This window comes from Bos taurus, chromosome 1, assembly GCF_002263795.3.
Source record: "Bos taurus isolate L1 Dominette 01449 registration number 42190680 breed Hereford chromosome 1, ARS-UCD2.0, whole genome shotgun sequence".
Lineage (NCBI taxonomy): Eukaryota > Metazoa > Chordata > Mammalia > Artiodactyla > Bovidae > Bos > Bos taurus.
Window position 1 is genome coordinate 53,139,269 of NC_037328.1, and position 23,247 is coordinate 53,162,515.

At 40.5% G+C, this 23,247-nt stretch overlaps 1 protein-coding gene across 1 annotated transcript in view; it reads right to left on the reverse strand.

Annotated features, from left to right (window-relative positions):
* Nucleotides 1-23,247, reverse strand: part of MYH15 (myosin heavy chain 15) — a 157,552-nt gene that overhangs the window by 24,571 nt on the left and 109,734 nt on the right. The window contains exons 29-32 of the mRNA XM_059887823.1: nt 14,570-14,688; nt 8,880-9,076; nt 5,074-5,423; nt 2,845-2,969 (exon numbers count right to left, since the gene is read on the reverse strand). Of these exons, the coding sequence (XP_059743806.1) occupies nt 2,845-2,969; nt 5,074-5,423; nt 8,880-9,076; nt 14,570-14,688 (791 nt within the window). The remainder of the gene's footprint in view (nt 1-2,844; nt 2,970-5,073; nt 5,424-8,879; nt 9,077-14,569; nt 14,689-23,247) is intronic.

A 23,247-nucleotide genomic window follows, 5' to 3' on the forward strand; every position in this document is an offset into this window, starting at 1 on the left:
TTGTCATGTTAGTTATAGCTCTGACATCCGGAGGGCTTTCAGCTGTAGTTCAAGAACTAGAATCTCAAGCATTTTTTTTTAAGTAGAAATGTTCAATCTTGTCTATGATTACATTTCAATTTTTAAATTTATTTCTCTAGACTTTTTTTTAGTGGTTCCATCTTTAGGATGAATCAATAAAAGTATGAAAGCTAAAACATGGAAGGTGATAACTCCTACTGGAAACTTCAATTTTGAACATCACAGAGGGATAGAGAAAAAGTTGAAAGCATTTGGGGAGCAAGGAACAGGAGAGCGCTCAAATAAAGGAAACTGGGGTATACCTGACACATAATGCTTGGTGTGAGCCATTATTATCGTAACTATTACTATTACTTCAAATGGATTGCTCTGACAGGCAGGGAAGGCTCCTGCTCCTTTGAATGTTAAATATAGGCAAGGCAATTACTTCCAGAAATGTTATAAAGGTGTTTCAAGTTGAAAAGGGTAGGTCTGATTAAATTTGAAAGTCTGTTCCACAGATAAAATTTCATATAGAAGAAGAAACAAACAGAACACTTGGAGATGACAGAGGAGGATGTTTATAAAGGGGACAAGAGGTGACAACGATCTATTGGTCAGTTGGCTACTGGCAGACAGTCCTGAGGGCAGAAGCCACTTTTATAGCCTCTTCTCAGGAGTGCTTAGCACATAATACCAAAAGTGGAAAGTAAAACCAAGTAGCAGTTTCAAAATAAAAATAAGAAAGATGTTGGGAATTTAATATGGCTTAAAGCCTTGCTGCTGTTCTCACAATACTAACTTCAATATAAAAGAAAATTTAAAAAATGCTTGGATAGCAATTTCCTCTGAGGGAATGGTGCCTTTCCTTCCAGGGGAAACTGTCACCTCTAACCCTTTTGAATGCCCTGAGAAAGTGAATCTTTGAAGGTGACCTGCAATAGTTTGAGCTTTGTGACTTCAAAAATAGTCTGATAATGTTTTTCATTAAGGCTCACCCAGAAAAATAAATAACCCAGTATTACAAATACATGTCCAAGTTGATGAAGTATTCATGGATGCAGGTGAAGACAAAACTTGAGAAAATGTGAATAGAATATAACGCCATCTAGTGCTACTAATGGAGAAGGCAATGGCACCCCACGCCAGTACTCTTGCCTGAAAATCCCATGGACAGAGGAGCCTGGTAGGCTGCTGCAGTCCATGAGGTCGTGAAGAGTCGGACACGACTGAGCGACTTCACTTTCACTTTTCACTTTCATGCATTGGAGAAGGAAATGGCAACCCACTCCAGTGTTCTTGCCTGGAGAATCCCAGGGATGGGGGAGCCTGGTGGGCTGCCGTCTATGGGGTCGCACAGAGTCGGACACGACTGAAGTGACTTAGCAGCAGCAGCAGCAGTGCTACTAAATGGTAGGAACGCTATGGCCTTAACCATCTCCCTTCATTGTGCCAGTCAATTTAATGAAAAAGACTTCTACATGTTATGTAGGACTAACATTAACCTTGCCCAATCATAGCTCTCATTGGCTTCTCATGTTGCTTGAAATTTCTACTGTAAAAGTTACTTTTGGAGGTTAAGGTAGTGGCTTTAGAAAGTTCCTAGCCAAGGTGACTGGAGAACCAAAGGAAACAAGTGAATGAAACAAAATTCAACCACTTTAGGGGACACCACAATGCCAACTGAAAGGATTCTATATAAAATATAGATCTCAGAAAACAATTTGCATGAAAAGGCAAGTGCTCTGTCAAGAGCCATCCAGTTGACACATCTGCCTGGCAGATTTCTTACAGAAATGTGATGGTGGGATAAACTGACATTGCTTGACATAGAGCAATCCTTTGGGGTTTCATTTTTTCATTACAGCACCTTTCAAAAGGCCTGTGCCTGAAACTGAATGCTATGCCTTTTTAAAACTGATTGTCTCTGTTAGAAGGTAAGTGGATGAGACGTGCATTTTGAATGCTACCTGGTGCTTGGTCAAAGGGTGGGTCAAGAAAATGCAATTCAACTGTGAGAACAGAAGCTTTGTAGGCCTTGTTAACTACTTAATGACCATGACAGGATAACTTCCTTCTGAGTTCAGCCTCTTTGGCAAAAATATTTTCTCGGGGGTCCTTTCAATCACTAGCTAGCACATGCCTAGGGATAAAGCCAGATATTCTTCCTGAACATTTAATCCATAACACTGAAAACACTCCTATCAAACAACCTTCACAAAGATGAATTTTCAGCAACAAATGAGAACATTGCTTTGAATTCATTTTTAAAACCAAAGTTTTGGGGGGAAAAAAAAGGTTTTGACTGATTTCATTTAAAGAGAGGGTCAGGTATGAGGATATTTAGCTATGAAACATCCAACAAATATTTATTGAACTTCTCCTATACACCAGGCAATGTTCTAGTCCAGTGCCTCCCAGGAATCTTGTTTAAATGCAGATTCTGATTCAACAGAGCTGGGGAGAGGGCTGAGAGTCTGAATTTCTAACAAGCTCCCCAGCAATGCCCAGGCAACTGGTCTCCAGGCCACATTTAGAGCAGCAAGGGTCTAGGTAATGGGGAAAAGTCAGGGAACAAGATACACACGGTTCCTGTTTTCCTTACAGTCAAGAGTCTGCATCACAATTGTTTATCCTGTTCAATGAGCCTCAATCTCCTCATTTGCACAATGAGAACAACAGTCTGCTAGGGATATTACACAAAATAGTGCATACAAAGCACTTGGCATAGTTCCAAGCATGCAGTTAAGCCTTAAGTGTCTTTGTGGTGGTGGTGTTATTAGAATGCAGATCTTCTGCACTGTCACAATGATAAAAGTCTTCTTTGCTCCCCAGAGGTAATACCTCAGCCTCTTCCAATGCCATCTGAACTTCATTCTTTTCTTGTTCAATCTGTTTCTTGACCTTTTCCATTTTACTTAAGTTCTTCTTTCCTTCTCTCACCTGATTTGTCAGATTAGAAATCTCCTCTGGGGAGGAAAGAAAGACAAAATTAGTGAAAGGAACCAGTCTCAGACCCATGCTATCAGGCATAACAGACTGTTCTGGAAGGCCACCTGGGACCCTGGTCATGCCATTCTTGGTAACTTGATGACAAGGCCACTGCTGGCACTATGGGATCTTTGTTTGAATTTGAAAAAATGAATACCTTTTCAATATATTCTTTTAGAATCTGCCAGAAAGCTGTCTACAACTACTGGTGAGAACGGTGCTTCTTAGAATATTTGCATCAAACAACCTGTGCAACTGTACATGCCAATCCACTTGTCAGAGCCACACCAGATACTGCCTGGTGGGGCCCTAGGACACAGACCTGGAGTCATTATTTCAGTGGAAGAGCTTAGCTATGAACACCAATAATGGTGGCTGTTGTGACAGCAGTTGCAACACCAGGATGGGAACTTACAGCGTGTCATTGTCTGCCAGGAGCCAACGCATGAACCCTCTCATGAACACAAGCCTTTGACAGAGCAAGGCATCCAGAAGTGATAAAATCTCCACCACCGGACCCTGTTACTGTCAGTTCTGCCTTTTCATTGAGGAAGCCTCTGGAACCTTAGAGGAGCAGAGCAGGGCCAAGTGCTCTGGGAATTACCCACAGTCCAGAGGCAGTGGAAGGTGTTCAAGAGCCTGTCTGCTTCTCTGGCTCGGAGGATACCTAGCCTAAGACAGGATGGGACAAGAAGTTTTAAGTTACAAAAACAAACCCATTAGATGATAATTCTCATGTGAATAACAGATTCTTGTCTGATATAGCCTGTCCAGAAGACAGGCTCCTAAGAGAAAACTCAAGGCAGTGATTCTCTACTCTGACCACACCTTAGAATTACTTGGAGAGCTTCTGAAACACACTTCTGCCCAAGCTCCACCCCAGACCAAGTGAGGTCTCCATTTGTATTTCTGGGAACTTACTAGAAATACAAATTCTCAGACCCCTTCCTAGACTTACCAGATCAGAAACTCTGAGGGAGGGGCCCACCCAACTGGGTTTTAACAAGCCCTCTAGGTGCTTCTGACACCATCAAAGTTTTCTAACTGTTCCAGCACCCCTCACGGGCCCAGTGAACTGATCACGGACGGTATAGATCAACAGAGAAAGCAGGTTTTATTTATGTCTCCAAGAGTAATGACCTTATTCCCAGGGCACCTCAGGATTGTAACACATGTCACTGCTGGTGCTGCTATAAATTGGCAGCCCTCTTTGAAGGGCTGCTGGGCAGTATTTTAAAATTTAAAAATTCATTCCTTTAACCCAGCAATTTCATTTCTAGGACTTTATCCTACTGAAATATTTGTACATGTCCACAAATATATGTACAGGGATGTACAATGTAGGATTATTTATAATTGTGGAAAATTGTATCTAAAATGAATAAGGTCTATTGAAATGTGTCAGTTATCCTTATTATAAACACTGTTGCTAATAACAATCACGTGGTAGGCTACAGGTACAGGCCTGGTGGCAAAGCCCATAGTTAAGTACGTATGTGGTAGAATCAAGCTGTCTGGGCTCAAATCTCAGATCAGCCACTTAGCAAATGTGAATTTGGCCAAGTTCTTAAACTTAAATGACTCAATCTAGTCTGCATTTTACAGATAGAGAAACTAACTCTTAAGATTGTTCTGAGACTTAAATAATGAATATTTGTATAAAGAACAGTGCCTGGCACACAGGCTAGGCTTTTGAAGTATTTGTTAAATGAGAAAATATATTAATAAATTTTTAAAAGGTACAGAATAATCTGCAATTTAAGTTAAAAAAAATACTTGCCTGCATATGTGCATGGAAAATCTTGGTAAGGCTAGAGATATAAAGAAATTCTTAATACGCTTACTTTACTGTGGGGAACTGGGGCTGAAGGCAGCAATGTAGTCTTATTTTTAGAACTCATTTAATGAAAATAGTATCTGTCGTTAAAAAAAAAAAAAAAAAATCCAAAGGAAGTATTACAAATGGCAAAGTTAAGACCCAAGCAGGACTGTGAAGAGGCTGAGCCCTCTATGCTGGAGGCGGCGGCCGAGTCCCCGGCGAGAGCACTTCCGGTGCCCGGCTGGCTTCTCAACACAATGTACCTTTCAGGTGCTTATTCTCCCTCCGCAGGGCCTCCTGGCTCATGGTGCCCTCCTCGTAGCTGTGCCTGAGCTCCAGGAGCTGGATGCTGAGGGCGCGGGCCTCCTTTTTTGCGGCATCCAGCATCGCCTGGGACTCCTCGTGCTTCCGCCTCCAGTCGTCCAGGCTCTTGTCAAAATGCTGCTGCTTCTGGTTGAGTGCGGCAGCCGCAGACCGCGCCTGCCCGAGATCAGACAGGGTGTCCCCGAGCTCAAGTTGCAGTCGGAGCCTGGCCCTCTCCAGGGAGGCGTTTCTGGCATTGGCCACCCCCATGGCTTCCGCAGCCTCCTGCAACCGAAGTGCCAGCTTCTTCCTGAGAAGAGGAGGCCCAAAGGGGAATGAAGCCACAACTCTCATCCAATGTGTCCTTATTAAACACAGCGCTGCGGTGCAAACAGGGGAGCCCCCAAGGGTGGTTTCACAGTATGAAGGGAAGTACCTTGTGTCTGAAAAAGACCTCCTTGTGCTGTAGAACCCAGATATCTGCTGACCACCACCCTCTGGCTCCTGTGTCCACAGGTCCTTTATGTTCCCCCACCCTTTGGCAACCTGGACTTAAAACTCAGAATCTCTGAATCCCTGTAAGTATCTGCTTTCCCTGAACCTTAAATAAGCAATGCAGACATTATCCAGAACAAGAAAAGGGAATAAGAGGAAGATGGTACTGAACACCCAGCAGTAAGCAACTGTTAAAAGTTTTGGGCATATCTAGTCTCTAAAGCGGAGAAGGCAATGGCACACCACTCCAGTACTTTTGCCTAGAAAATCCCATGGACAGAGGAGCCTGGTAGGCTGCAGTCCATGGGGTCGCTAAGAGTCCGACACGACTGAGCGACTTCACTTTCACTTTTCACATTCATGCATTGAAGAGGGAAATGGCAACCCACTCCAGTGTTCTTGCCTGGAGAATCCCAGGGACGGGAAGCCAGGTGGGCTGCCGTCTATGGGGTCACACAGAGTCGGACACGACTGAAGTGACTTAGCAGCAGCAGCAGCAGCAGTCTCTAAAGAGTTCCTTGGCTACCTTGCTTGCAAAGAGCCTTCTTCAGCTCTCTCCTGCTCACTGTCTCCCCCTCTCATCATCTGACTTTTAAACATGCCCAGATTCTCTCTTCTCTGAATTTCTTCTCCAACTGGGCTCCTCTTCCCCACCGTGTATACCCACATCCATCCCAGCGGTATGCTCACTTATCAGGTCCTGCTGCTGTTAGGGGATACTTTAGCCTCTGTCTGTCCTCCCTTCAGCATACTCTGAGATGGAGCAGCTTATTAAAATGCTTCCCTTCCACCACACTTACAATGCAGTGCTCTTATGCTCCCTAATGGATGCAATGTGTTCTCTTGTTCATGTCTCCTGCAGGGACACTGGTAGTTCCATTCTACTCATTCATCACACCTCTTACATGAAAGGTACTGTATGTACCAAAGCTTTTTCCAATCTACTGTTATTAAACAGAAAATGGTCCTCAGGAATTAATATGTGCCACATAACTAACCCAACAGAGCAATGTGCTCATAAAGCCCCCTTTAGGAATCCTGTCAAAACCAACCTGTGCTCAGTGTCCAGGAAGGACCTGGGCTCCAACAACTACTCTTTGCTCACTGGCTTTCTAGCCATAGTCACTTCATGTCTTTGCTTCATTCTTCTTAACTGTTAAGAGAAGACTCTGATGTACTGCATGGTGACTATTGTTGATAATATTGTATTATATATGTGAGTGTTGCTATGAGAATAGAGCTTTAATTTTCTCACCATAACAACAATAACAAAATGGTAATTCTGTGGGGTAAAGGAGGTATTAACCAACCATACTGTGGTAAAGATTTCACAACATGTGCATATTTCAAATTATTATATTGTACACCTTAACTGTACACCATACACAATGGTGTATGTCAATCATATTTCTATAAAGCTGGATAAAAAATAGGAGATTCTGATGTTCTATCCCACTTAAAACAAGAATCTTGTAAAATAATTGCACATATGTTAACTAGTTTAGAAATGCTTAACTGGAACCAGAAAACAGGAATTTTACTTTGGGTGACCAACTGCTGAGGGACTGAGGGGTTGTGCCAGGACACAGGGCTATCAGGGCTCAAATCTGGCAAATCCAGGGCAAACTGGACAACTGATCACCTTCATTTGGCTGATAATGTTTTTCTACATTTACTGCCAACTGCCATTTTGCTCTTTAACTTGCCAACCATAAGCACCTACATGGTTGCCTAGAATATGCAAGAAGATGTGGGAGAAGAAGAAATCAAATCCCTTTCCTCGGGGAAACTCAGAGCTCAGAGGCACTAAATGGGCTCATGGGGGAGCTTGATTCCACTAAACTAACCCAAGCCTGGAAATCTAAGCAGACAGATCTTCAACTTTCCAATTTAAAACAAAAAAATACAATCCTAGATTTTTTTGTAATTCCACCTCCCTGAGGGGATTTAGAGGCAAAGCATAATAGAGATAATGCTTTATTTATTTGTTGTTTAAGTTTAAAGCACACACACACAAAAAAAGTCTTCAGATATAATCACATTTGCCATTTCTCTCTAGTTGTCATCGACTATAAGACCATGATTTGTTAGTTCAAACAAATCTATGTGGTCATAAGTAACCCACATACTTTCTCTCTTTTCTGTCTCTTAGAAATCTTCAAACAGAATGACTGGTAGACACTTTCACCGGAATTCTTCAATTAGGGAAAAAAAATCTTAACTTTAGAAGCAAATGCCATATTTTGGATATGAGGAGCCATTTCAGTTCAAGGCCCCACTTTTCTGTGGTCCCGAGTTTTTAACGCATTCACCATGGGTATTTTTAGTATCTGTCATCACAAAGCCCTTTTTAAGTTATTGTGGCTACAGAGACAGATCTCTTGGTATCCCCCCTTTAGGGACAGAATACAGCAGCTGTTCAGCACATGTACAGCAATGTCTTTCAAAGATTTAGGTGAAGAACTGAAAAATAATATATTTGGTTGATACTAAAGAGAAACGTATTGATCTTCCCTGGATTTTTGCTAAGCTACCAAGCCAGGGACATACTATTTTGAGTCAACCTTTAAGGCTGGTTTGACACTGTCTCTCAAAGACACACAGTTCTTTGACCTCTGAGCAAAAAGCTTTAGAACTACATCCTGGGACTAAGTCTTAATTCATGTAGGCCCCAAACTTCTGTAGTTCCCGGAAGAACTTCTAAAGCCTTTGTGTAGTGTTGTCTATGTCCTAACCTTAGAGGTGGCCCAAAGGCGATTTCTTTTCAAAGGAACTTTTGTCCCATAGACAGGATGACAGATCCTAACACATTTCCAGCTGCCCCTGTCCATCTTCACAGACAACTTTGTAGTCTACAAGTTGTAGATCAGAGACATTTTTGGATAACTTTAATGTATGGAGATGTATACAGACGTGGACTCCATTTTTCTGGTGTTCCAAATGAAACCCAGGATTTTACATGTTAGCCTGTTTTCAGACCATAGCTCAGTCACATCTGTGAAGACTTCTCTTCTATCTCTAGAAAGAACCTCCTTTCCCCCCAGGACTTCTCTCTAATGTTTGTCGCTCTGTATTATAATATTAATTTTTGAACCTCTCTAGAGTATGTGCTTCTTGCCAGTGGTGGCTGTTTCAGCTTTGGTCTTGGGCTTATTCACACAGTTGGTGAGGACTTGCTAAGTGCACATGTGAAGCCTTGAAGACAAAGCCACTATTCTCAGAGTCCTCTGCATAACTAACTCCAGGGTCAGGGTAGCCCTGCCCCACTCACTTGGCATCCTCCAAGTCCTCAGCACGCTGGATGGTGTCATCCTCGTACTTGGTCCTCCACTTCACCATTTCAGCATTGCCTTTGAGCAGGGCCTGCAGCAGCTCAGCCTTGGCTGCTTGCTCTTCCTCGTACTGCTCTCGTAGAAGGTCACAATCACGCTTGGCCGACTTCACGGCCTGGGCCAGGGCACTCTGTGACTGCAGGGGACACACACAGGTATAAAAAGGCACCACCACCATTAATGATGAAAGCTTCAGAGGTGACATCATCTTTTTTAGATAAGGTTAATAACCACCTGCCACAGATGCAAGCTGAACCTGAACCTAGCTAGTTAATACTAGGGAGAGAATTTGGGACAAGAGAAAGGAGAGGGTATCTAATTGCTGCCATTAAAACAAGGAAGAGAGTTCTATTTAGGGAAATGCCAGCCTGACAATGTGGGCTTCAATAATAGACAGGCCTGGAGTTCTAGAAATAGTGCAGCATGCAAAGGTAGCAAAACACTCACTATCACTTAGGTAGTAAGATTTATATTTAGCAATATACAAGACACTGGTCTCGTTTGGGCTAGAAAGGACCACTGAGTTTAGTCTAGCCTTTTCATTCCATTGATAAAGAAAACAAAATCTTTTATTTTACATGCAAATCTCTAAAATCTTTATTACTTTAAAACAGTGCTATCCAATAGAAGTTTCCGTAGTGATAAAAATATTCTCTCTATATATATTGTCCAATACGGTAACCACTAGTCATGTGGCTGTTAAACATTCAAAATGTGCCCAACTGAATTTCAATTTTATTTAATTCTAATTAATATCAATTTAAATTCAGGTAGCCACCTGTAGCACAGTAGTGGCTTCTGTATTTATTGGACTGTAGAGCTAATAATTATTTGTCACTTAAGGCATGGTTTGATTAACCTAGCAACATCATTCCCAAGAGATAACCTAGTCTAGTGGGAAGAAGCAGGGTCTCTGCCAGTCCTCATGGGTCCTTAATACAAATTAGGAAGAAACCTCTTCCCAGATGCAGCTCTGAAAGCACAAGGCTTGGTTAATGGCAGCCTCAGGCAGACACTGAAGGGCTTTGAATGAGGAGGAATAATATTTAGTTCCTTGGTGGCTCAGACAGTAAGAATCTGCCTGTGATGTGGGAGAGCCAGGTTCAATCCCTGGGTCAGGAAGAGTCCCTGGAGAAGGGAATGGCAACCCACCATAGTGTTTTTGTCTGGGAAATCCCATGGACAAAGAAGCCTGGCAGGCTATAGTCCTTGAGGTCATAAACAGTCAGACATGACTAAGCAACTAACACTGGGAAGGACAGAGGATTAGAATCTGGGAAACTTGGCTTCAAATTGTGGTCCTTCCTCTCATTTAATATATATTTAGTGAACACATGTTCTAAGCAACAGTGTTAACCAAAGTAAATAAAATGGAGACAAAGCCTTTGTCCAAAGAACCTAAATGGAGGAGGACATATGAAAACAAGTATGTACAAAAATTAATAAATAAGATTGCTGAGAGCACTGAGATCATAAAACAGACTGACAAGAGGACACATGTTTGGCTTTTTCTCATCATGCCCCAAAGGCCTCCAAGAAGGGCTTTCAAACAGTGGGAATAGTCCTAATGATGGCAGCTTATTTAAGAGGCAGTGAGGCAGCCACGGTGATTCAGTTCAGTTCAGTTCAGTCACTCAGTCGTATCCGACTCTTTGCGACCCCATGAATCACAGCACGCCAGGCCTCCCTGTCCATCACCAATTCCCGGAGTTCTCACATCCATCGAGTCAGTGATGCCATCCAGCCATCTCATCCTCTGTCGTCCCCTTCTCCTCTTGCCCCCAATCCCTCCCAGCATCAGAGTCTTTTCCAATGAGTCAACTCTTCGCATGAGGTGCCCAAAGTACTGGAGTTTCAGCTTTAGCATCATTCCTTCCAAAGAAATCCCAGGGCTGATCTCCTTCAGAATGGACTGGTTGGATCTCCTTGCAGTCCAAGGGACTCTCAAGAGTCTTCTCCAACACCACAGTTCAAAGGCATCAATTCTTTGGTGCTCAGCCTTCTTCACAGTCCAACTCTCACATCCATACATGACCACAGGAAAAACCATAGCCTTGACTAGACGGACCTTTGTTGGCAAAGTAATGTCTCTGCTTTTGAATATGCTATCTAGCTTGGTCATAACTTTCCTTCCAAGGAGTAAGCGTCTTTTAACTTCATGGCTGCAGTCACCATCTGCAGTGATTTTGGAGCCCCAAAAATAAAGTCTGATACTGTTTCCACTGTTTACCCATCTATTTCCCATGAAGTGATGGGACCGGATGCCATGATCTTCATTTTCTGAATGTTGAGCTTTAAGACAACTTTTTCACTCTCCTCTTTCACTTTCATCAAGAGGCTTTTTAGTTCCTCTTCACTTTCTACCATAAGGGTGGTGTCATCTGCATATCTGAGGTTATTGATATTTCTCCCAGCAATCTTGATTCCAGCGTGTGTTTCTTCCAGTCCAGTGTTTCTCATGATGTACTCTGCATATAAGTTAAATAAGCAGGGTGACAATATACAGCCTTGACGTACTCCTTTTCCTATTTGGAACCAGTCTGTGGTTCCATGTCCAGTTCTAACTGTTGCTTCCTGACCTGCATACAAATTTCTCAAGAGGCAGATTAGGTAGTCTGGTATTTCCATCTCTTTCAGAATTTTCCACAGTTTATTGTGATCCACACAGTCAAAGGCTTTGGCATAGTCAATAAAGCAGAAATAGATGCTTTTCTGGAACTCTCTTGCTTTTTCCATGATCCAGCGGATGTTGGCAATTTGATCTCTGGTTCCTCTGCCTTTTCTAAAACCAGCTTGAACATCAGGAAGTTCACGGTTCACATATTGCTGAAGCCTGGCTTGGAGAATTTTGAGCATTACTTTACTAGCGTGTGAGATGAGTGCAATTGTGCAGTAGTTTGAGCATTCTTTGGCATTGCCTTTCTTTGGGATTGGAATGAAAACTGACCTTTTCCAGTCCTGTGGCCACTGCTGAGTTTTCCAAATTTGCGGGCGTATTGAGTGCAGCACTTTCACAGCATCATCTTTCAGGATTTGAAATAGCTCAACTGGAATTCCATCTCCTCCACTAGCTTTGTTCGTAGTGATGCTTTCTAAGGCGCACTTGACTTCACATTCCAGGATGTCTGGCTCTAGATGAGTGATCACACCATCGTGATTATCTGGATCGTGAAGATCTTTTTTGTACAGTTCTTCTGTGTATTCTTACCACCTCTTCTTAATATCTTCTGCTTCTGTTAGGTCCATACCATTTCTGTCCTTTATCGAGCCCATGTTTGCATGAAATGTTCCCTTGGTATCTCTAATTTTCTTGAAGAGATCTCTAGTCTTTCCCATTCTGTTGTTTTCCTCTATTTCTTTGCATTGATTGCTGAAGAAGGCTTTCTTATCTCTTCTTGCTATTCTTTGGAACTCTGCGTTCAGATGCCTATATCTTTCCTTTTCTCCTTTGCTTTACACTTCTCTTCTTTCAAAGCTATTTGTAAGGCCTCCCCAGACAGCCATTTTGCCTTTTTGCATTTCTTTTCCACAGGGATGGTCTTGATCCCTGTCTCCTGTACAATGTCACGAACCTCCGTCCATAGTTCGTCAGGCACTCTGTCTATCAGATCTAGTCCCTTAAATCTATTTCTCACTTCCACTGTATAATCATAAGGGATTTGATTTAGGTCATACCTGAATGATCTAGTGGTTTTCCCCACTTTCTTCAATTTCAGTCTGAATTTGGCAATAAGGAGTTCATGATCTGAGCCACAGTCAGCTCCCAGTCTTGTTTTTGCTGACTGCATAGAGCTTCTCCATCTTTGGCTGCAAAGAATATAATCAGTCTGATTTCGGTGTTGACCATCTGGTGATGTCCATGTGTAGAGTCTTCTCTTGTGTTGTTGGAAGAGGGTGTTTGTTATGATCAGTGCATTTTCTTGGCAAAACTCTATTAGTCTTTGCCCTGCTTCATTCCGTATTCCAAGGCCAAATTTGCCTGTTACTCCAGGTGTTTCTTGACTTCCTACTTTTGCATTCTAGTCCCCTATAATGAAAAGGACATCTTTTTTGGGTGTTAGTTCTAAAAGGTCTTATAGGTCTTCATAGAACTGTTCAACTTCAGCTTCTTCAGCGTTACTGGTTGGGGCATAGACTTGGATTACCATGATATTGAATGGTTTGCCTTGTAAATGAACAGAGATCATTCTGTGGTTTTTGAGATTGCATCCAAGTACTGCATTTTGGACTCTTTTGTTGACCATGATGGCTACTCCATTTCTTCTGAGGGATTCCTGCCCGCAGTAGTAGATATAATGATAATCTGAGTTAAATTCACCCATTCCAGTCCATTTTAGTTCGCTGATTCCTAGAATGTCAACATTCACTCTTGCCATCTCCTGTTTGACCACTTCCAATTTGCCTTGATTCATGGCCCTGACATGCCAGGTTCCTATGCAATATTGCTCTTTACAGCATCAGATCTTACTTCTGTCATGAGTCACATCCACAGCTGGGTATTGTTTCTGCTTTGGCTCCATCCCTTCATTCTTTCTGGAGTTATTTCTCCACTGATCTCCAGGAGAAGTGAGTAAATGCAAGACGCAGCTATAGAAGGTAGGGTCACAGAAGGAGGCTTGGCCTGAGAAAGCGGCCTGATATGCCAGTTGGAAGCCTGGCATACCAGAGAAGTCAGCCAGAGAGATCTACTAAACTATAAATCTAGTCATTTCAGAACCTGCTAAACTTCCTACAGTCTACTGCTAGCTACATGATCTTGGATGAGTTATTTGTCTTCTCAGAGCCTTGGTTACTTCATGTAAAAAAAAGAAAATAATTCTACCAGTTTCATATGACTTAACATCTGAAGGTTTAGATGACATCAAAGAAGCATCCAGCATGATGTCTGAAGCATGAATCATGGTAGTAATTTTTAAATGTACGTGTAATATAGAAAATGAGGAGAATGTGGCGGATAAAAGAAAACATTTAAAAAGAGAAGTCTGCAGAGTCAATGGCTTTTACCCTTGGAGTAGATGCCTTTTCAGTGAGATTATATACAAGTGAAGTCCTTTGGGGTCTTAGAAGATGCCTTGAATATGAAATAAGAATAGACTTGAATACCAGGGCTCAAAGAATCCATCTCTCACTTTAGTCACTATGCTTTAACATTAAAGAATCACATCTACCGAGATCACCTACTAGCAACATTATATATTCTCTTGAAAAGAAATAACTAATATCTATAATTCACTTGACAATTTAAAAGTAATATTGAATGAATCCAGTCCCATTCATTTTATCCTGATCTTTTAATTAATTCCACTTCTTTGTGCAATTCAGAATCAAAAATCCATAAAGAACTTTGCTGATGCTCTGTTCAAGTAATAATGCAAAATGGAAACACAGTTTCCTTGCTCTAAATCTGACAAACTAGAAAAGCAATTTAAATTACTGAGGATGATCCTTCAGTGATCAGAGTCCTTCTCAGCATATCCAAGATCCAACAGGTCTTTTTTTCCTTAACTGCGAGAGCACTTACCCCTCTTCCTTTATATAAGAAGATATTCAAGCCAACCTAGCAAGCACTATTTAAAAAAAAAAAAAAACATGCCATGAAATGCCTGGTGAGAAATAATAGATGCCTTACTTTGGTTTCTTCTGCCAGTTGCCCTTTCAGGTCTTGAATCTGCAGAGTGAAGATACTCTTTTCCCTGGAAAGTTGGTTTATCAGAGCTTCCATTTCTTCCAGCCTTTTCCGTAACTCACCTACAAAAAGATTTCACAAAGTAAGTTAATCGTGGTCTTCTTTCTCACCTACTGCCTTTCCCACTTAATTTACTGAGTTTAAAAGCAACTAATATGATCCATATATTTTTTATATTTATAAAGAGTACAAGAGTCCAGTTACCAACAAATCATGACAATGATCCTTTCCAGAACTCACAAGAGAGTCCTAAAAAAGAACTAATTTTTGGTAGTAAGCATGACTATTTAACACAATATTCAGTTGGCCAGAAAGCTTGTCTGGGTTTTTCTGTAAGATGTTATAGAAACATTTGAATGAACTTTTTGAACAACCCAATATTCAATTCAGCTCAGTTCAGTCACTCAGTCGTGTCTGACTCTTTGCGACCCCATGAACCTCAGCACGCCAGGCCTCCCTGTCCATCACCAACTCCCGGAGTCCACCCAAACCAATGTCCATCGAGTCAGTGATGCCATCCAACCATCTCATCCTCTGTCATCCCCTTCTCCTCCTGCCCTCAATCTTTCCCAGCATAAGGGTTGTTTCAAATGAGTCAGCTCTTCACATCAGGCGGCCAAAGTATTGGAATTTCAGCTTCAACGTCACTCCTACCAATGAACACCCAGGACTGATCTCCTTTAGGATGGACTGGTTGGATCTCCTTGCAGTCCAAGGGACTCTCAAGAGTCTTCTCCAATACCACAGTTCAAAAGCATCAATTCTTTGGTGCTCAGCTTCCTTTATACTCCAACTCTCACATCCATACATGACCACTGGAAAAACCATAGCCTTGACTGGATGCACCTTTGTTGGGAAAGTAATGTCTCTGCTTTTGAATATGCTATCTAGGTTGGTCACAACTTTCCTTCCAAGGAGTAAGCATCTTTTAATTTCATGGCTGCAATCACCATCTGCAGTGATTTTGGAGCCCAGAAAAATAGTCAGCCACTATTTCCACTGTTTCCCCATCTATTTGCCATGAAGTGATGGGACTGGATGCCATGATCTTCATTTTCTGAATGTTGAGCTTTAAGACAACTTTTTCACTCTCCTCTTTCACTTTCATCAAGAGGCTCTTTAGCTCCTCTTCATTTTCTGCCATAAGGGTGGCGTCATCTGCATATCTGAGGTTATTGATATTTCTCCTGGCAATCTTGATTCCAGCTTGTGCTTCTTCCAGCCCAGTGTTTCTCATGATGTACTCTGCATAGAAGTTAAATAAGCAGGGTGACAATATACACCCCTGATGTACTCCTTTTCCTATTTGGAACCAGTCTATTGTTCCATGTCCAGTTCTAATTCTTGCTTCCTGACCTGCATATAGGTTTCTCAGGAGGCAGGTCAGGTGGTCTGGTATTCCCATCTCTTGAAGAATTTTCCACAGTTTATTGTGATCCACACAGTCAAAGGCTTTGGCATAGTCAATAAAGCAGAAATAGATGTTTTTTTATGGGATTCTCTTGCTTTTTTGATGATCCAGTGGATGTTGGCAATTTGATCTCTGGTTCCTCTGCCTTTTCTAAAACCAGCTTTAACATCTGGAAGTTCACGGTTCACGTATTACTGAAGCCTGGCTTGGAAAATTTTAAGCATTGCTTTACTAGCGTGTGAGATGATTAGCTATCACTGAGAATCTTCCACAGAGTAAGTATTTTATGTATATTATCCAGTTTAATTCTCATAACTATTTGATAATGTAGGTATTATATTAGCCATTTTTCAGAAGGGAAAACACAGCCGCTTACTTAAATGTGATTGAGATACAAATCTGCACAGCTAGTAACCAATGGACATAGAGTCAAATTAAGCTTTTAATCCTGAAGAACACGTTCTTTCTTCTGTGGCATGCCCTCTTGTTTATTATGTGTGAGTCTACAAATTTCTGGCCATATAATTTTTAGATAATTACAACTTCTTTGCCTCATTTGTAAATTGAGGATAACAATAAAAGATTGTTAGTGAAAATTAATTGAGTGTGAATGTACTTTGTAGACTGAATTGCTAAATAAAGACTAGAAATTTTCATTAAAGTGTAGAGAATGTGATCAAGAGATGGGTAGATTTTATTTCACTCTAGTCTACCTTCCCAGCTTAGGTTATTTCATTCATAATAGGTGAGAAATGACTTGGTTATTAGAAATGGCACTAAAGCAGAGCCAATCCTCAACAAAAAACATTAATTCTATTACATAATTAGTCCAACAATAAAAACTCCAAATATTTATGACTCCCACTCCTCTTGATATGAAGAAGTTCTAAAATTCTCAGCATTATAAGAAAGCATCTGTTTGGGTTAAAACTGCAATTACCAAACTTTTTAGTCTTAGGAACACTTTATACACTTAAAAATCATTGAGGACCCCACAGAGGTATTGTGCATATGAGTTTTATATTAACAGTGTATTTGAAAATAAAAGAGAAATTTAAGATACGTATTTACTCATTTTAAAAGATAAAAATCTTAAAGACATGTTAACAGAAGTGACAGTTTTTAGAGGCAAAGCTATGTATTCCAAAACAAACAAAAAATTAGTGAGAAAAATCAGCTTATTTTACATTTTAAAAAACTCTCTGGCTTAATAAAAGTCAGTTGGTTGAGGAATCCAACTGTTCTGGTTGAAGCATGTGAAGAAATCCAGCCTCTCACACATAAGTAGCTAGAAAAGGGAGATGTATTTTTATAGTTTTTTCAGATAATTGTGATGATTGTTTGATGCTATACCAAAACTCAACAAATAGAAGTTTCCTAAGGGTTAATGGTATAAACCAAACAAATGAAATTTTTTATTCTGTTCCATTAAAATTCATGGATCGGTCTTAAATTTTGAATGGATCTTTTACCCATATATCATTTTGCAGCACCAAGTAGTGGTGATTTGAAAAATATATGTTTACTCAATTATGCAGATTTTTCAAATGTTAACACATTTCATCACACAATATAAAATAAAATCATACTTGTTAACATCACCACTTATCTCATAAAAAAAGCCTTTAAGGTTCAGATCAAGATGGAGGAGAGGAAAATCCTGAGCTCACCTCCTCCCACAGATACACCAAACTACAACTAAATATAGAACAACTATCTCTGAGAATGACCTAAAGACTAACAGAACAGATTTTCTATAACTAAAAGGCCATATGGGGAAGGGGAAGAGGGCAGAGACATTGTCTAGTGAGAACATGCACCCCCACTAAGGCCACTAATAAGTGAGAGGGATATCCCAACTGTTGAGGTCCCCACTAGGGAGTGAGGGGTCCAAGCCCCCCATCAGGCTCCTCAGCCCAATGTACTTGCACGGGGAAGACAAACTTCCATAATTTCTGGCTGTGAAAAGCAGCAGGGCTTAGGGTGGGGAAAGCCAAAAGGCAGTGGGAAACTGAAACACTGCTCACGTACAAACTCCCTCCAGGTCTCAGTGCAGAGGCAATAGCTTGAGAAACACCTGAGTCATAAAGGAGGAGATGGCCAATATTGACAACTATTAGGATGTACGCTAGAGGGCAGGGATCTGGCAGAACTTTCTCCAGTGGCAGAAGCACTTGTGGTCACATTTTAATTCATTTATTTATTAATTCTTCTGCCACCTAGCTGGCCCAGAGCTGGTGGGCACCATTTCTGTTACTTTCAATCAACCTGGCTAACAGGGTATACTTCCACCCCAACATTCCCCTGAGGATCAGCATGCCCCTCAAAAGCCACTCCATGACTGCCCCACCAAACAGGTGGCATGAGCTGCACCAATGCCCTTCCAAAGTGGCTCTTACACCAAATGACCTGGTGGGACATCTTGGCTAGCATCAGCACTCCTTTCAAAGGAGCTCCCACTTGGGAGTTAGCTCCATCCACAGCACATCTACAGCAGTCACAACCAAGCGATGCAGCCAGCCAGGCCTGGTACCAGCTCCCCCAACTAGTGTGCCCACAGCAATTGTGGCCCAACCACATAAGAGAATGAACACAGCCCAAAGAGGGAAAACCTCAGTAACAAGAGGCTCTGGTGACCATGGGAATTGTGCCACGGAGCCCCACAGAAACCTTCCACATAAGGTCACTCTTTCAAGACTGGGATATGGAGCTGATCTATCTAATACATAGAAGCAAACCATAGAGTTAGGCAAAGTGAGGAGAAAAAGGAATACTTTCTAAATGAAAGAACGAGACAAAACTCCAGAAAAAGAACTAAATAAAATGGAGCTAAGCAATATATAAGAATATAATTCAAAGTAATACTCATAAAGATGCTTACTAAACTCAGGAGAAGACTGAGTGAACTCAGCCTGAGAACTTCAACAAAAATATAAAAAAGAACCAATCAGAATGAAAGATTACAATAACTGATATGAAAGTACGCACTAAGAGAATCAACAACAGATTAAAAGATGCAGAACAGATCTGTAGTCTGGAAGATGAGGAATCGGAAATCATCCAATGAGAACAGGAAAAAAGAAATAAGAATTTTTAACAGAGATTAGTTTAAGGGACCTCTGGGACGTCGTGCACACTACCATTTGCATTAGAGAGGCCCCAGAAGGAGAAGAGAGAGACAGAGGACACATAGAGGTAAAATATCTCAACATCATAAATATCATCTATGACAAAACTACAGCTAACCTGATACTCAATGGTCAGACCTCTCAAAGATCAGAATCAAGACAAGGAGGTCTGTTTTTACCACTTTTAGTCAACACAGTACTAGAAGTCCTAGCCACAGCAATTACAAATAAAAAGGGGTTTAAAGACATTTAAATAGGAAAGGGAGAAAAAAACTCACTATTTGCAGATGATATGATATATACATAGAAAACCCTAAAGCCTCCATCAAAAAACTATCAGATCTAATAAATGAATTCAATAAAGTTATAAGATGCAAAATCCATATACAGAATCAGATACATTTCTGTACACTAATAACAAACTATCAGGAAGAGAAATGAAGAAAACAATTTCATTTACAATTACATCAAAAGTATAAAATACCTAGGATTAAATGTAACCAAGAGGTTAAATGACCTGTTCTTGGAAAACTATAAGAAATTGAGTAAAGAAATTAAAGATACAAGTAAATGGAAAGATACTCTATGTTCATAGACTGGAATAATTAATATCATTAAAAAATATTACTACTGAAAGCAATCTACAGATTCAATGTAACCCTTATCAAAAATTTTGTCAAAACTAGAACAGATAACCCTAAAATTTGTATAGAACCACAGAAGTCCCAGAAAAGCCAAAGCGATCATGAGAAAGAAGAACAAAGCTGGAGGTATCACACAACCTGATTTCAAGCTATACTACAAAGTTATAGCAATGAAAACTATGATATTGGCATAAAAAATAGACACATAGATCAATGGAATGGAATGGAATACTACTCAGTCATGAAAAAATGAAATTATGTCATTAGCATTAACATGGATGGACCTAGAAGGTATAATGTTAAATAAAATAAATCAGACACGGAAACACAAAGACAAATAACATATTATTTCACTTATATGTGGAATCTAAAAAAAAAAACGAACAAACAAAACAATATAGAAACAGACTCACAGACACAGAGAACAAACTGGTAGCTGCCAGAGGGGAAGAGGATGGAGGAGTTAAGTGAAATAGGTTAAGGGGTATGAACTTCTTATTTTAGTTATAAAATATGGGGCTATGATGTACAACATAAGGGTTATAGTCAATGGTATTGAAATAATTTTGTATGGTAACAGATAGTTATTAGGCTTATTGTGTTGATCAATTTGTAATACAGAGAAATGCTGAATCACTGTATTATATACCTGAAACTAATACTATACACAATAAAAAAAAGAGGCGGGGGAGTCTTGAAGAATTGAGAGCCATCAAGCTCATGAAAAAAATCTAATTTTTACCTAAAAGCTCCACTTTTATTGGCAACAAATATTGTCAGTTGTTTCCCTTGGAGTGACAGGCTCACTTTGTTCATTTTTGAAAAAAATATCTGCCAAATATCTAAGTCTGAATAAGCATAGTTTGTCAAATATTCTTTCAAGTAAATACGATTCTTCCTGAAAAATTGCTAGTTTAGCTCAGAACTTAAACAATCACACATCCTACTTTAGTATGAAACAGAGGTGCTTTATGCACACTTTCTGTTTTGTTACACAGAATATTAAAAAGATATATACTTGGGGCTGAGATATAATTAATTTTTACTGTTTCATTAAGGACATTCTTAAGTAAAACGGACTCTTTTTTAAACTTTTGAGTATATACCAGCAAATACAATGATTAATACTACAGCATGGTGCTACTGCCTTGGTTTGTGCTAAGGCTCCAGCAGTTTTAATCATCATTGCTTTCGCACCATCTATAATAGCAGCAAAAGGACTGAAAGAGCAAAGAGCATCTTAGTATTGAATGAAAGAGCTCTAACCTCTCACTTAGTTCCCCTGAAAGAGCCTTGATGATTGTTGGGGTTCCATGGACCAAACTTTGAGAAACTCTAGGTCACACATCATATTTAAAAGTATTCTGAGGAAATGCCAATCCATTAAGGGGTTGAGACTAACATAACACATATGTTACAGAACTGGGATCCACTTAACATGGCTTAACTGATCACATTTACTATTGGTCTCCTTTGAAAGCAGACTGTAATCAGTGGACAGGACAGGGCATGAGAAAGAAACTTTGGAAATAGTAGCAAAAAAGAAAAAAAGCATCAAAAATCTGGACCATCGTCCTAGTGAGAGGAGGGGAGTTTGGATAGGTATATACTTAAAATTTAATCCGTACAAGAGCCAAAAGGTAAAGCCGAGAATAAAGGAGGACATAAAATGCCCTGCATCCTAAGCAGAATTATCATCTCAGATCCAGTTTCATTTCACTCACCCACCAATTTCCTCATCAAAAAAGTGAATAGAAAATTAATACCAATAAGTAGAGGGAGGTAGGTAATGCCTATCAAACAAATTGTACACAGCACTTCCTTCAGCACAGACATACAGTCATTTTCCAGCCTAGCCTCCAGACTGCACGGTCCCCACACAGACTATATCCTAAATGGCACCAAAGATCAAATTGGGGGTTTTGTATTGAGGCCAAGTGTCACACACCCTGTCATCAGCATGAGAAGAGTCCTGCTTAGTGTCCCTGCTAGAATCTAAAACACTTCCCTCTTTTAGAGTTCCAAATCTATAGTTTGGATGGCATCATCAACTCAATGGGCATGAGTTTGAGCAAACTCCAGGAGATAGTGAAGGACAGGGAAGCCTGGCATGCTGCAGTCCATGGGGTCGCAAAGAGTCTGACATTATTGAGCAACTGAACAACAACAACCAGATTTAGCATCTAGAAACAGAGGTGTCCACAGGCAGAATGATAAATGGCCTTCATTTGGAAGGATAAATGGCCTCCACTGTCTTTTTAAAGTGAGTGCCTCTGGGTATCAAGAACACATTGTTTATTTTCATTGGCCTAGGAAGTCTATCTCTGGGAATATATTACTAAAAATTATTCTAATTACAGACAAACAGCTAGCCACATGCTGTTCATAGCAGACAAGCAAGTTACAGGGCAAGATGAAGTAACCATTGTCCATCTAATTGATGGATGAGAAACACTCATAATGACTATACAAGATACAAAAAAGCTCATGATGAATTTAAAAAGAAAAACCTCAAATAGATTGCCATCATGTAAAAGATAGAGGGGGAAAACCTCATTAATAGTGGTTGATGGTTAAGAATAAGCCACAGAACATTGTTCTAATTTTAACTGGTCAAATGTTTGAGGATCCCCAGCAAATGGCAGGCATTGCTCTAGATGACTAACATATCAGTGGACATAATAAAGGCCCCTGCCCTCATGTAGCTTACACTGTGGCAGATGGAGACAAGACAAACTTATTTATTATGTCAAGCATGTAGTTTCTTTGAAGGTATTAAATTCTATGAAAAAAGAAGCACATGGAGAAAACTGGTTGAGAGTACTCAAATGTCACCTTCCCAACAAGGCCTATCCTGACTTCCCCCAGATCTATTTGATTAACTCTCATCTTTAAGTTTTTTCTTGATGAGTAGGGTACTCTACACAGAAAAAATAGTCAGGGCAAGACTCTAGGGTGGGAGTATGCCTGATATTTTCAAAACATAGCAAAGAGGTCAAAAGAGAGGTGTAGGTTCATACTACCCAAGGCATCTACAGATTCAATGCAATCCCTATAAAATTACCAATGGCATTTTCCTCAGAACCAGAACAAAAAATTTTAAGATTTGTATGGAAACCAAAAGACTCTGAGTAGCCAAAAGAATCTTGAGAAAGAAGAGGGCTGGAGGGATCATGCTCCTTGACTTAAGGCTATACTATATAAGTTGTGTCTGACTCTTTGTGACCCCATGAACTGTAGCCCACCAGGCTCCTCTGCCCATGGAATTGCCCAGGCAAGAATACTGGAGCGCATTGCCATTTCCTCCTCCAGGGAGTCTTCCCAACCCAGGCATCAAACCCAGATTTCCTACATTGTAGGGAGATTCTTTATTGTCTGAGCCATCAGGGAAGCCCCATATATATACTCTGCTGAGTCACTTCAGTCGTGTCCAACTCT